Below are 14,903 nucleotides of genomic sequence, written 5' to 3' on the forward strand. Positions count from 1 at the left end.
TCTTGCCTAGATTTTGCTTGCTTGTTCGATTTTTTCCCCAATTTTTCCTGCTTAAGTTAAGCTTGATCTTGATGACTATCAATTCATTTTCTCTTATGTTGATTGACGAGAGCTAAAAGGAAAAAAAAAGGTAAATTATTTAATATACATATATGTATGTCTTGAACTAGATCCTGTGCTTTCTGTTGATTAAAATATTTTAAGCATGGTTTAGATGCTTTCTGTTGAAAAACGATTTAAGTGTGCTTTAAGCGAGGCTAAATAGAAAGAAAAGATTTGTGCAGTTGGCTCAAGAGTTATGCTGTAAGCATAAAAAAGGTGATGCTTGGATAAACGGTATCTGGGCAAAACTTTTCCAGATATAGGTAGTGGTTATATGAAGAGAAACCACTCCTCTTTGAACTGCGGCAAGATGTAAGAGCTAAAACTCTTCAAGGAGAGTGGGCCAGCTTATTGTCTGCTACTGTTGCCTTAATTAGCTCACTCAATCCTTTTAAGAGGTAAGGGCTTGGTGTCAGTCTTTAGTTTGCCCATTATCCAAGTACTCCCAGTACATTTCTTTCAGATATTTATTCCCTCTTGTAGATGTAATATTGTGGACATAATTTCCTTGAATGTGAATCCTCTACTAATATCCCATGATTACTGAGTTTGATTTATATTCTTGGAGATGTTTACAAGCAATCATGTTCTCGAGTGTCAAGTAAAAATGAGTTGATTTATGTACTTGGAGACTTGAAATCAGGTTTTAGAATGGCTTATTAATAATTATTTTTATTTTCGTGAATGATCGGAAAACATTGCATTCAGTGATTTCAGCTGGTATGGATTAACCGACTTGTTTGTTTGATGACTAAATATCAGGCTGTTGAAGAACCTGTGAGTAATTCATCCAATATAGCAAATCAACCAGTTGAAAAACGTGCCAATTCACCAAGGTATATATGTTTTCCTTTTGTATCTACTCTTGTATTTGTAGGATGTATTTAGGCCCTTAGCCTTCAAAATTATGTAAAGTAGGGTTCACTGACCAAGTGCTGACTGAGTTCTATCTATTTGAGTGGCATATTTAAGTACATTCAAGTAGATATGTCAATTGGGTGAGTGGGATTAGTTTTGGCTTTGGTCAATTCGTGTTATAAAATTTTTTAGTCACTTCGGTTCAGGTCAATTTCATGTTTGGATCAATTTTATGTTGGGGTCATTCCAAGTTCAGGTTATTTTGGGTTTGAGTCATTCAGGTTTGATGCTAAGGTTTTTCGAGTCAGATTATTTTCTACACTTGGTAGTTGTAGTATCACTGTAATCTGTTGTACAGCCCTTAATCAATATGTTGTTTAGTTGCATCCATAGTTTATTGAAATTGTCAAACTATCTCTTATGTGGCTAACTATAGATGAAAAATCATTGTTTCAATAGGCTAATCAATCAGAAACTATAGTCGAGATCATTGTAGAAGATGGCAAAGCAGTCAGCATTTATTCGGTTAGTATTCTTTGCTACCTTGATTCCAAATAATGTATATGGATGGATGGATGGATGGATGGGTATTGAATTGTGGATTTGAAATAAATTTGATTCTTTTTCCTTTTTCCTCTTAATTTTTTTATAAGCTTTTCTGTTTAATGTTTTGAGTTTATTTTAATCAATTTTGTATCCTTTCGATGTGGTGGTGTCGTCTCGGTATGGTGTTTAGGAATGTTTAATGGCTTGTCCTTTGCATTTTTGGGTTTCCAAATTGTTAAAAAATATTATAGTGGAGATGCTCAAATTGGGTTAAAATAATTAAATTGGGTTTAATTATTTTTTTTATAGTGGAGATGCTCAAATTGGGTTAAAATAATTAAATAAAAACTATTTTTTTCGAATGTGCCCCAATAATGATTAAATTTTTTTAAATTGGTCAAATAAGGATTAATGTATTCAAATAATGGTTTAATTTAGTTAAATAAAAGCAGTTTCAAGTTATATTTTTACTTTTTAAAAATAATATTAGGTGTATTCAACTGTAAAAAAGTATTTACCTACTTGGATGTTATATCTATGTTTGGGAGTCATACGTTTAATGGAGAAGATGGTGAAAGAGTGTATGGGGTTACTTTGGCTGGTAAAGCTTTTGTTAATGACGAACATAATGGATCTTTGGCTGTTTTTACTAGCGACAAGGCCAACATTGAAGTCTGGTAAGTTATATATTTTGGTATAATCTCAATTTTAGTCTTCAGCGGTTACATCTTATTAAAAATAAAAATAACCCCCGAAGTTCTTATAGCAAATCAATTATCACAATGTTGAGACTAATACTACTTTGTTAAACCACATTAAATTAAATTGTACTGTTAAGTTGGAATCTAGTTTATGGATGAATATGAATTAATCAACCCTTCAAATAATAGTAATGATTTTAAAAATCAAAGTTTGAAATTATGTAATTTGGATGTGGATGTATTTCAAGATTAGATGTTCATTATTAATTTCTCTTTTAATGTTCAAGATATTATTATTTGCTAAACAAAGAGTTGATTTTGTTGAATGAAATTTGATAAATATGTATTGTTCATTTTTCTTTGACAGTGCGTTATTACTTCCTTTTCTTATTTGGCTTGCTTGATTGCTTCCTCCACTCACAATTGAGCTTCTTGTACTCACTAAACTACTGTAAGTTCTTTAATCAATTAAATTCTTTGATTTTGTTTTACTTTTATTGAAATTAGTATTGAAGAAATGTGACCTTTTTACTATGATTTAAAGATATGTAACACTTTAATATCTTGCAGTAATGGCTCGTCTGCCTTTAATAGTACAAAGTGTGAGGCGTAAAAGAATTGGTCTTGCAGTGACAATATGGTTGCAACTGTGTACAGTTGCGAGTTGGTTCTTACTTACATTGGGTGCCATCCATAGCCTACATACTTATAGACCAAGGATTGGATCCTATATTTTAGATTTTTATGCAAAACGAGATTATGTGAAAAGACTTGTATATGCTAGTGACGAGACCTGTATTGAACAAGTTAGGATGAAGAGAACTATATTTTTTAAACTATGTGAGATCTTACAAACTTTAGGGGGATTGAAGTCGTCAAGGAACATGCTTATTGATGAGCAAGTGGCAATGTTTTTACATATCATTTCTCATCATCTTAAAAATCGAGTTATCAAGCATCACTTTAATAGGTCTAGGGAAACCGTTAGCAGATCATTTCACAATGTTTTAAATGCTGTCATACGCTTACAAGATGTGCTATTTAAAAAAGCAGAGCCAATTACAGCTAATTCTACAGACCCAAAGTGGAAATGGTTCAAGGTATTAAAGTGAGTTCTATATATAGCTCGTACATAATTTAGTTGAGTTAGATTTAAATATAGTATCCTAACTCAAGGTTTTATACATGTGATATAGAATTGTTTAGGTTCTTTAGATGGAACCTACATCAAGATTAGGGTTCCAACAGTTGATAAATCTAGATATCGAATGCGAAAAGGTGACATAGCAACAAATATGTTAGGTGTTTGTACACCTGATATGCAATTTGTTTATGCTCTTCCTGGTTGGGAAGGTTCTGTTGCTGATGGTAGGGTTCTTCGAGATGCCATTAGTAGGAGACATGGATTAAAAGTTCCTCATGGTAAAGTGCAAAATTAGAAGACTTTGAATAAATCTTTAAGATCATACTTTTTTGGGAAATTAATCATGACAAATAGTTTTTTTATAGGTTGTTATTATCTAGATGATGCTGGATACACAAATTGTGAGGGATTTCTTGCACCTTTTAGAGGACAAAGATATCATTTGAATGAGTGGCGTCAAGGTTACCAGCCAAGTACTCTGGAAGAATTTTTCAATATGAAACATGCTTCAGCGCGTAATGTTATTGAAAGATGCTTTGGGTTATTAAAACTTAGATGGGGAATACTTAGGAGTCCATCGTTTTATCCTGTGAGGGTGCACAATAGAATCATTATTGCCTGTTGTTTGCTCCATAATTTTATTCAAACCTATATGAGTCTTGATTCTATTGAAGCAGAGTTGGGAGAATGATTACCTAGTAATGTGATAGATGACGATGATTCAAATATCGTAAATATTCATCCATCAGATGCATGGGCTACTTGGAGGATGGAACTAGCCAACCAAATGTTCGATGAATGGCAAGCATCTAGAAATTAGTTAGGTTTAGGGTAAAAGTAGTAAACGTTAATTCGTTTATGTTATTTCATGAATCTAGTTTATGAAACTTTGGTGGTGTTTGAATTATTTTTTTGTATTGTACTAGACTTGTTGAATTATAAATTATTTTGTATTGATTCATCATGTGTTATAATTTTATAAAGTGTTCACTTTTTTATTCATAATATTGAACTTATGTTTAATTTTTTTTCCTTAAGATAATTATGTCAAGTTTTTCACAAGCATGTGTTTCTTCCCAAAATTCTCGAGGAACCAAAAGGAAATGGCTTCCAGAAGAAGATGCTGCGTTGGTTGCCTGTATGGTCGACTTGCACAATGTTGGAACCTTTAATGCTGATACGGGATTTAAAGCCGGTTATTTAAATGAGTTGGAAAAAATGTTAGAAAAAGTTTTACCCGATGCCAAGTTGAAGGCTAAACCTAATCTTGAATCGAGGATTAGGACATTGAAAAGGGATTGGTCAATCGTTTATGACATGCTCAGCGGAAAAAACAATAGCGGTTTTGGTTGGGATGAGAATAGGCAGCTTGTTGTTGCTGAAGATGCGGTGTGGAACTCATATATAAAAGTAAGAATTATTTCAAGTCTTTATTATCTTAATTTGACCAAACTTATATCTAATATGAATTCTTCTTTTTTTTTTCAGAGTCATAAAGAAGCCGCTCAATTCAAACATCGTAGTTTCCCTTATTATGACCAACTTACAGCCATCTACACAAAAGATCGAGCCACTGGGAAAGATGCTCAAACAGTCGCTGATATTATTGAAGAAATAGATGCTGAGGATGTAGCTACTACAAATACTCATGAAGAAAGAAATGATTTTCATGGATGCGAAGCTGATGTTTCTTTGGATGACATGGATCTTTCAGGCACACAACAGCAACCAGCTATAAACCAAGGTGATTCCACATTTTCAAAGAAGAAGAAAAAGACTTCTGATGCAAGTGATCATATTTCATCCACTTCATTTAATGATGCTGCCACTTTATTAGCGGAAAAGATCGAGACCGTTGGCGTTGAAATCAATAGGAGTATTGCTTCCGAGGTGCTAATTCAACAAAGGTCAGAAATGACACTTCAAGAAAGTGCTCTAAAATTATATCCAACATTATGTGAAGTAGAAGGTTTAACTGAGGATGAGCGCTATCGCGCTTTGAGCAAAATTCCAGATAATCCAACGCAAATACTCATTTTCTTTAGTTTACCTTCTTCTGTGCGATTGGGATGGGTCAGAAGATTTCTTGCTGACCATTAAAAAATTATAGTTGTGTTGATGATATTTTGGTAACTTTTTGTGTTTGTAATAGATTGGGATGGTATAATGACATGATAGAATGTCATTACAATGTTGTAACTTTTTGAGGTTGTAAAATTTTATAACATATGGATTATGACATATAAACTAATGAAATCATGTCACTTTTTGTTAATATATGAATATTATGTTTGGATGTGAAATATGATTCTCAAGTTATTTATTACTTCTTATATTTTACTTTTTATTGTAGAATAATCAAATTATTTATTTCACTTATGATATTTTAGCACATTATGTAGTGCAGTTTAAAAATAATAAAGTAGATTATATATTATTTTTATACTATTATATATTATGATTTTTTAATTTATTTAATAATAATTATATTAAGAATTTTATTAAATTATATATTATTTTATTAAATTATATTTAGTAATAATCATGTTAAAATATGATTAAATTATTTATTATTTTTATTAAAATATTTTTAATAATAATCTTATTAAAATTTAATAATAATAACAATAATCATATGGTATGCTAAATTCATTTTTTTATATCGGCAATTGTGACCTAAGACAACAGGTGAAAGGCTAGATTAAAACAAATATATTAGGCATTGAAATGTTCTTAATAATAATTTTAATATAAAATTATTATTAAATATTATTAATAATTATATTAATAATGTTATTAAAATATATATTATTTTATTAAATTGCATTTAATAATAATTATGTTAAAAAATGATTAAATTATTTATTTTATTTTTATTAAAATATATGTATCAATAATCTTATTAAAATTTAATAACAATAATCATCTACCAACAAAAATTCTGTTAAGGGTCCTTTGGTCATTTTAGCCTTTTTTCTTATGCTATTACAACATCATTCCATTCAACCAAACACAAGAATTCTATTACAGCTCTATTCCATTCCATTCAACCAAACAGTTGAATTACTGATTACAGCTCTATTCTATCACAGCTCTATTCAATTACAGCCCTATTCCATTACAGTGAACCAAACGTATTGTTAGTCTATGCACTTTTATTTTTGGCTTAGTCCCACTTTTTAGATATCAAAATTCAGGTTTAGCTATTAGCATTGTTAAAATTATTTTGTTAAATTCATGTTTATTATAATGTTATTTTTTAGTTGCATGGATACTGAGTATTTTTATTTAAAAAATTGATGTAAAAAAATTGACAAAAAAATTAACAATGTTAACAATTGAACTTGATTATCAAATCTGAAAAGTAGAGAGACTAAATTCCAAATTGTAAAGAGTACATAGACTTATGACATATTTTAACTTTTATACTACAAAACATTTATTATTAATATATTTATAATTATAATAAATATTTATTATTAAAATATTAATGTTGATTATTTTTCAATAATATATGAAGAAAATTATTTAAAATTATTGTTTTTAAAATTTATTATTAATGTAAAATTGAAATATTAAATAATTTATTAAAATAATAAATTATATTAATAAATTATTATATGATTAGATATAGATAATTAAATATGTATGCTTAATAAAATTGAAAATTATAGTATTTTATATTAATATTTTATTAATATTAAATATTTTTAAAAATAAAAATTTATTATTAATATAATAATATTAAGCTTGACTTAAGTTAATTTTTATACAAAAATAAAATCACCCATAAAGAAGCTATTTTTTGGAAAATAAATTACGCTTTTCAAAAGAATAAATCATTTTCTAGAAAAAAAAGAGTTTATTTTCCATTGACCAAATTATTTTTCATGAAATAAACACAGAAAAATGTAGAAAATATTTTATGTGAAACAAATAGAACTTAATGATTGAATGTAAAAATGCAGAAAATATTTTCTATGAAACAAATATAACCTAATGATTGAATGTAAAAACAATGTAATTATAATTTTTTCATAATTAAATAATCAAAATGAAAACAATGTAATTAATTAAATAGTTGACACAAAAACTTTTTACTCACCTTTAAAGTAATTGTTTTTTGTTAGAAGTCCTAAATATAATTATTTTTATTCCTTAAAAAATGTTTTTGTATTTAATAAGAAAACATGAAAAAATGTTGAGACATGAAATTAAAGTAGAAAGCAGACATTTTTCGATGGTCAAATTTTAATATATATTTAGAGAAGTTAATATAATAATTAATTGTATAGTAAAAACAAGTCACAAGAATACTTTAAAATTAATCATATTTGAGTTAACTGTTAAGAAAATATTATTAGATGACAAAACTGAGAGATCTTATGTAAGGAATAATAAATAGGTCCTACCGCCACTTATGGTCTTCTTCTTCTGTAAAGATAAAATTGAAACGCTACATTCCGTAGGTTTACAGGTACAGGCTCGAACTACAATACAGCCCATACTTGATGAACACATGCCACTTTCCATCTTCAAAACGTGCAAGAAATTCCTATTCTTTAGTTCAAAGCCCCACATGCCACATGCATACATGGGTGCCCAAAACTTTCCGTTAACCTCTACAATTTTGTTGAACTTTAGAACCCAACTTTTGACACATCCACTGCACAATGTGGGTGCCCAAATTCTTTTCATAGTCAAAATTCAACAGTTATTTGCACTAAAAAATCATGTCTGTTATTTGATGATGATGATAATAATATAAGGTATTTGTAGAAGTTACGCTAGGTAGCTATATATATATATATGTTAAAAGGAAAAAAATAGTTATAGTATAAGAAGTAGGATATGGAATAAAATAGAAGCATGATTAGTTTAGAAATAGTAAATTCAACATATTAAAATTTAAAAATCTGTTAAATAGGTCATTCTTTTTTGTTCGTATTATTTAATTGATTGCATATGGATATATCTAGCGTGCTTTTCTTTCTCTCTTGAGGGTTTTTCTGGGCCAACAATTCATTTATTTATTTAAATAAATATAGCAAAGGTTAACTATCATGGGTGATTAATAGGTGGGGTATGCAATTATATACCCATCTCCTTCACGTATCTAATTATATATTCTGCTGCTGAACCAATGAAATCTAAGTAGCGGATGATATCCATTTATATTAATTAATAACTCATTCGAAGTAACTTGGTTTTTATTTATTTAAACTCTACCATTTCAAATTATATGTATATATATATTTTTTTATTACCATCTAACAAATTAGGTTATGGGAAATATGTTTTTGTTTTATAATCAATATAATAAAAACAAGCATGTTTTGTGTGCTTCCTTTTAACAATAACAATCATGTTCTAAAATTTCAACTTCTGACATAACCATAAACATAATTAAGTGAAATATGTTAACAGAAGATTTAGTGAAGGAGATTGGTCACTGGGAGGAGGATAGAACTACATACCGTTCATATAAGAGTCAGGTTTTTACACATCCATTTAAACTATCCCATAAACACAACTTACAGATATGAATCCCATAACCTTGAGTATATAGTGAATCATTGACCAATTGGCCAGGTCAAAGTTATCAAGTTATTTACTTCAACGAGAAAATCCAAAGCCAAAAGATTAAACAATTTGGAATGAAGTGGGAACAGTTGGAAAATAAAATGGAATGTGTAGCTTGTTTTGTAAGAAACAGGAGACAAGTCAGTTCAAAAATGTAAAAATTCTACATAATTTATCAAAACGTAAATATTTAATGGATAAGTTGTCTACTGAATAACGACAAACCTGTATTTTGTAACAATTAATTAGAAGATGGTGATGTAGTTCAATGGTAGATAACCCTTTAAATAAAAACTTGTTTGATGGCCTAAAGGCTCTGTCATTCCTAACAAAGACCAGCTTGCAGGTAATGTGTTGTTGAATCCTTTTATCGGGGACCTTGTTCATCAGCAATCAGGGCAGGTCTAGGAACACGAAACCCACCAGAAAAACAGTGCAATTTTCTGCAAATCTTATTGCTAACTCTTCTAAAAGCAAGTGCGTGCAAGTTGTTGTATATTGACAATGACTCCAAGAAATAAATAATAGATTAATTAACAACCAGTCCACCTTATAAATAAAACTAAAATAATATTTAATAAAATTGAAATTCTGAGTTCCATATGGATTTTAGCTTGTTGGAGAATCGAATTTTGGAGTACTAGGGTTCCACCTTAAACTTTTCTACCGGCAATCTTATTGCTTTGTTCTTTGTCTGTATAGTGGCATTCTCAACCTGGGTTTCCTTCAATATGTAATTCCTTAGCTCTCTGCTCCGGTACATGTCTCAAAAGTACATACACCAAGTGTTATGTACGGACTTTTATCATCATAAAATTGAGATATATAACATGGCATGAACATGGATTCGTCGATACAATAATATATGTTATTAACAATCCATGAAAGGCATGACAATAAATTTTTTTTTATAATACTTTCTCATCCAATATACTTAATTTCTTCTAAAAACTATGAAATTTTAAAAAAAAAATACAAAGAAAGAAGAACTTTCATCTTATATTCAATCGTGTCCAGGTTTGTTTCAATTGTGTCCAAGCATATCTTTACCGTGTATGTTTCTTTTTTGATGTCTTGCCCTGCAGTTCCGGATCTGTATATGGCGCCGTATTGAAAGTGTGCTTTTGTCGGGTATGTATTTTACACGGCTAGTGGCGCCTTGCATGCTGTGTATGTCCTCCTTAGTTCATATGCATGTGCTATATACCACCTCCAGAGGAACTCTGTATCGTAGATTGCTGCAAACCAAGGCCTAATTGAAGATCCAAGGATTTACAGCTTTGCTTTGTTGGAGTGGAAGAAGGCGGCTTGAAGACAGGCCTGTTATCCCTTGATCTGTCATCTTGTATTAACGTGAACATGGATGAATCTCGCTGGAAAGGAATCATTTCAGAAGGTAGCCTGTACAAATTCGATGCATGAGAGCCATTAAAATGGCTATGTTGCTCGAATTGACTGAAACTTATTTGAGATTCTTCGCAAGGAGTGAAATCAGCAGTAGCATAAGCGGGAGAATCATAGTACCATGGAGAGCCGAAACCAAGACTGCTCTGAAAAGGTTGAAGATAACAATTGAGGCTGGCCCTCTTGGCTTGAAGTTGCAATCTTTTCTTCTTCATCCTCTCTTTCTTGTGCGCATTTTGATGACCTCCAAGCGCCTGTGAGTTGGCGAATTCCTTGAAGCAATATTGGCACTCGAATTTCTTGTCGTCCGCCTCTACCATCGAGCTTTTCTCCTTGGCTGTAGAAGAAATGGTGTTGGATGAATTCACACTTTCATCACCTTCACCACAAACTTTCATGGAGTCGCCATTGCTGTTGCTCGGGTTGAGCTCAAACCCGAACAGTCTAAGCTTTTTCTCGACAGAGAATCCAGCTTGAGAATAACCATTTTCGCAATCACATGCATCTTTTTCCATCTCTCTTGAAATTGAGGAAAGTATTGATGTATCTATGAGCCTATGACTATGAGTTGTGTGGTTTGTCTACCTTTATATAGTAACTCTCCAATCTCTAAGGTTTCCAACAATTCAAAGCATCTTAAAGTGGAATAGTTTAATAATAATCATGAACAGCATAAACGTAAAAATGGGTCAATAGCAAAATAAAAAAAAAAAAAAGAAAAAGTCAGATCGGAGAAGCCGTATGATTCAATAATATGGAAAGAAAATTGTTATTGGTTTATAAAAATAAAAATAAAAACAAAGGTGTCCATTTTGTAGTAGATATACACTTGAAACTTTCTCAATCAAAGAGGATTCAGTGTTTTCATTTTTAACGATGAATTCTATGGTCTGTAAACCAATTTTAAATTAGATAAAGACAATCAATTATGGAAGCACTTGCACATTTAAAACAAATATTCCGTTCTCAAAGACAAGATTAAAGTTACTATTATAATAATCCCTAAATTAACACAAAGTCAAAGAAAGAAGGGGACGTAATCTTCATGGTAGGAAGGGATTGTAGCTTTTCAAGATATCCCAAATCCTCTACCGTTCTTCAACCCCCCCCCCATAATATCCAAATGCTTATTTTCTTATATTTTAAATCCAACTAATCTCTCAGTGGATTCATAATGTCATAATTAATAATGCTCTACCTCATCTCCAAGCTTATCAATAACTAAATTAGCAGCACTTTGTAATTGTAGGAAAATTTTCACAATAAAAATCGAATTCAAAATTAATGCAGCTTAAACACATTTATAATAAAATAGGTATTGCTAAATCTATCAACATATATTTAATTAATGCATAAATAATGTTGAGTTCCTGTAGCACTTGATGCAGCTTCCCTGTAATTACTAATAATCATTCTCCACCCACAAAGGTGTTTTTATTTTAGTTTTAGGAAAATATAAATAAAGTTGGGGTGATATGTCTAAATTGACCAAGTTTTGAGAAAGGGATTAAAATATTAAGAGTAGTTCGCTAAATAAAGGAATATAAAGAAGTGGGGAATGATGTAAGCATATATACTATAATGAATAGGGGTCTTGGATGAGATCTGGGCATATCTTCTTAGAGCAGGGAAAGCCTATATTTTATAGCAAAAGCATATGTTTTCAGGTGAATCAAGTCATCAACCCTATATTATTGTATTACATTATAAAAAGCATTTGTGTTGGACAGTTGTTGTGGTTTTGGACCCCACTTTGTGTAGCTTTAGGGACAATTTTAGAAACTGTATTAGATTGTGTTGTTATTTCAATGTCTCCATAGCTTCTTCATCTTTCATTGGTCGAACAAGTCCACCAATAGATCTCTCTCATGCTACCCAAATCCCCACTTCTTTATTTCTTTTCTCCAAACCTATTCAAATTGCTTTCTTGCTTCTGGACATAGGCATGCTTTCATTGATTCCTCTATACTATTATCGTATATAAATTGTCAATATTGTACCAAATAAAATTAAAAGCATATAAACTATTAATTAATTCAATTCATTGAGCTTTAAATTAATACTGGTATTACTTTTATATTGAATTGTGGGTTTTTTTTTTAAATAGTTGTCATAAAGCATTCTGATTATCCTAACATGTGGAATAAACTGAGACCATTGTGAAGGTAAATGGGTTATGGTGGCAAAGTGGGTGGGTGGGTTGATTGATTGATTTCAGCTGGTTTCAATTCATTTTATCCCCTGCTTTGATAGAGGATCAAAAGGTGGCCCACCCCTCCCAAATTCCTGTTTCCATCCAATCTTCTCTTCTAGACAACTCCAAAAAGCGTTTAATTATCTTTAAAGAAACCCACAAAGAATGCCAAGATTGACCAAGGCAAACCTTGAATAAATAAAATATTCCTAATATTTAAGTTGATTTAACAAATACTTGAGCTACATATGATATTATTATCTCTAAAAGAAAATTTCCAATGTGTTTCCACCACTTAATTGAATTTTTTGATGCAAAAGCTAAGCTCACTTTGAGGAAGTTCATAATATAAGTTGCACCATCTTGGAGAAGGGACTGGTGGCTCAAAGTGGAAACTTCCCAGTAATGGAAAAGAAGGAGGGAAGCAGAGGGGACTGAGGCTAATGGTGGAGAATTGCAGGTGTGGGAAGGCACTAGGAAATTCATCCAGCTGGTGGAATACTTGAATAAACATGTAACATAAGCTATACCCATTTTTCAACTTTACTGTTATTTGTAAACTAAATGACAAGTTGAAACAACAGTGAAAGCAATAAATTAATGATAAAGCTGCCACCAAACGTAATAGAACAAACAGGAATTTCACATGTTGATTGTTTACTACATATATCAAACTATAAATCAAAGCACAGTTCTGATGGTGATAAAGACATGGCAAACTGTGATTGCTGGTTGTTGCAACATTAGTAGTTGAGGGTTACACATCCATGGAGGTACTAAATGATCACTTCCAAATTAGTGGAGCCAATATTTATTCCAAATAATAAGCTTCCTGCAATCTTTAGCTTACATGTAATTACATGTTAATTCCATTCGTATGAAATTATGGCGTTGGAATTTGAGATAAATGTGGAATATAGAAATTTATTTGATAAAAACATTTTCGATATTGTTATTTGAGATGATCAAATAAATCACAAAGTAGCATTTCAGAAGATCAATATCCTTGGTCAACTGAATTCTCTTAGACTACATCTTGGATTAAAATTGCTTTAGTAAATGTTGGAAATGAAGTGTTTTCAAAAGAATTCCACAAGTCTCTTTGGATTTTGTTTATAAGCCATAATGTGTTATTGGACTTCAAGGGCTAGTAGAAAAGAGGGGTTACATGCATGAGAATTAAGCTTGAAAGTCTAGTATGTTGCAAATTGATTGATTCCTCCCTCCCTAGCCAAATTGTTTTAATTTCCAGAAATTGATCAAAATCTTTACGAGCTGTAACTCCTTACATTCACTCGAGTAGCCGTTGTTACTTCCTTTATCCTCTCAATCAACCGTTGCAAAATAGCCATTGCTATGATTACAATTTTATTTTATTTTATATTTTGTAGTCCAAAAGGCTTATTCTGAAAAGCCACTTTTTCTCAACAAATTATGTTTGTACAAGTCCAATTTTGGGCCCAAAACCCCAAAACTCACTAAGCCAATAACCTCAAAACCTACTAAACTCAAAACTCAACAGCAGCCCAATTCAAAACCTAAAACGAAAAGAACAACAAACCCTAGCTGTTGCCTCCCTGTCCCATCACCACTTGCCTGGCCACCGTCTTTGCTGCAGCACCGCCCCATTAAGTCCACCGCCACAAGCACCTGCAATGCATTAAACAAGAATAGATAGAAAGCAAGAAAGAGGGCAGTGTAAACAAATATATAAGCAAGAATAAACAATGTAAAAGGGCTTTTTTTTTTTTTTTGCTTCCTGATTTTCATTTTATTCTCATAATGCAAAAGCAATATTAACATAAAAAACATACTCAAACACAAAAACTCAAAATCGAAGCAAAACAGATCGAGGGCCAAATCTAAGGTTATCGATTTTTCTTTTTATTTTTTTTATTTTGTTTTCGAATTTATTTGTATATATAGTATCCCTTCTATTAAAACAATACACACATATATTAAACGAATAAATATAATAAAAAAGGGGAAAAATCTTTACCTCGGGGCGATTTTCGGCCATCGTGTACGTTAGCTGGCATGGCGGACGACACAGCGGCGGACGGCTGGCTCCTCGCCGGTTTCTGGGCAAACCCAGAGAAAAAAGAAAGAAGATGAAGTTTTTTTCTTAAAACAGAATAGAGAAATGAAATTTTTTTTAAAAAGCTGACTTATATAGGGCCGGCAAACGACGCCGTTTCATCAAGCTCCCAAAACGCCCAAAACGACGTCGTTTTGGGGGCCGATCCACGACCCGACCCGTCTGCCCGAAAGATCCGCGTGTTTTTGCAAGTATGGTATAATTACTTTCGCAGTCCTTCCGATTTTTACATGTTCTGCAATCAAGTTTTTAATTCTTTTAAATTAGCCCCGA

The 14,903-nt window shown here is 31.3% G+C and overlaps 2 protein-coding genes and 1 long non-coding RNA gene across 5 annotated transcripts; 1 reads left to right on the forward strand and 2 right to left on the reverse strand.

Annotated features, from left to right (window-relative positions):
- Positions 1-266: 266 nt before the first annotated feature.
- LOC107944190 (uncharacterized) lies at positions 267-4,755 on the forward strand. 3 transcript variants are annotated; one of them, XR_005917559.1, is made up of 4 exons: positions 267-938; positions 1,420-1,485; positions 2,575-2,658; positions 2,778-3,003. XR_005917559.1 is itself a non-coding variant. In XM_041099987.1 (3 exons), exons 1-3 carry the CDS (start codon positions 2,033-2,035, stop codon positions 4,521-4,523), a joined length of 369 nt encoding a protein of 122 aa, XP_040955921.1. In that variant the 5' UTR covers positions 1,885-2,032; the 3' UTR covers positions 4,524-4,755. The 3 variants fall into 3 exon arrangements, 1 of the variants encoding a protein (XP_040955921.1); XR_005917560.1 differs by lacking the exons at positions 267-938; positions 1,420-1,485; positions 2,778-3,003 and adding exons at positions 1,885-2,183; positions 4,452-4,755; XM_041099987.1 differs by lacking the exons at positions 267-938; positions 1,420-1,485; positions 2,778-3,003 and adding exons at positions 1,885-2,183; positions 4,390-4,755.
- Positions 4,756-9,945: 5,190 nt separating this feature from the next.
- LOC107886616 (zinc finger protein 5-like) lies at positions 9,946-10,897 on the reverse strand. Its single transcript, NM_001326728.2, has one exon. It carries the CDS (start codon positions 10,851-10,853, stop codon positions 10,134-10,136), a length of 720 nt encoding a protein of 239 aa, NP_001313657.1. The 5' UTR covers positions 10,854-10,897; the 3' UTR covers positions 9,946-10,133.
- A 2,992-nt stretch (positions 10,898-13,889) lies between these two features.
- Positions 13,890-14,693, reverse strand: LOC107888093 (uncharacterized). Its single transcript, XR_001681278.2, has 2 exons — positions 14,532-14,693; positions 13,890-14,182 (listed from the first exon to the last, which is right to left on the reverse strand). It is a non-coding gene; the product is annotated as an uncharacterized lncRNA (long non-coding RNA).
- Positions 14,694-14,903: the final 210 nt, after the last annotated feature.

This window comes from Gossypium hirsutum, chromosome A03 (assembly GCF_007990345.1).
Source record: "Gossypium hirsutum isolate 1008001.06 chromosome A03, Gossypium_hirsutum_v2.1, whole genome shotgun sequence".
NCBI classification, from domain to species: Eukaryota; Viridiplantae; Streptophyta; class Magnoliopsida; order Malvales; family Malvaceae; genus Gossypium; species Gossypium hirsutum.

Excerpts from the sequence above, each read along its gene's own strand:
- LOC107944190 (XM_041099987.1), top strand. The coding sequence starts at position 2,033 with ATGTTATATCTATGTTTGGGAGTCATACGTTTAATGGAGAAGATGGTG. Across the intron at positions 2,184-2,574 it reads AAGGCCAACATTGAAGTCTG|TGCGTTATTACTTCCTTTTC; the intron begins GTAAGTTATATA and ends TTTCTTTGACAG. Across the intron at positions 2,659-4,389 it reads CTTGTACTCACTAAACTACT|ATAATTATGTCAAGTTTTTC; the intron begins GTAAGTTCTTTA and ends TTTTTCCTTAAG.
- LOC107886616 (NM_001326728.2), bottom strand. The coding sequence starts at position 10,853 with ATGGAAAAAGATGCATGTGATTGCGAAAATGGTTATTCTCAAGCTGGA.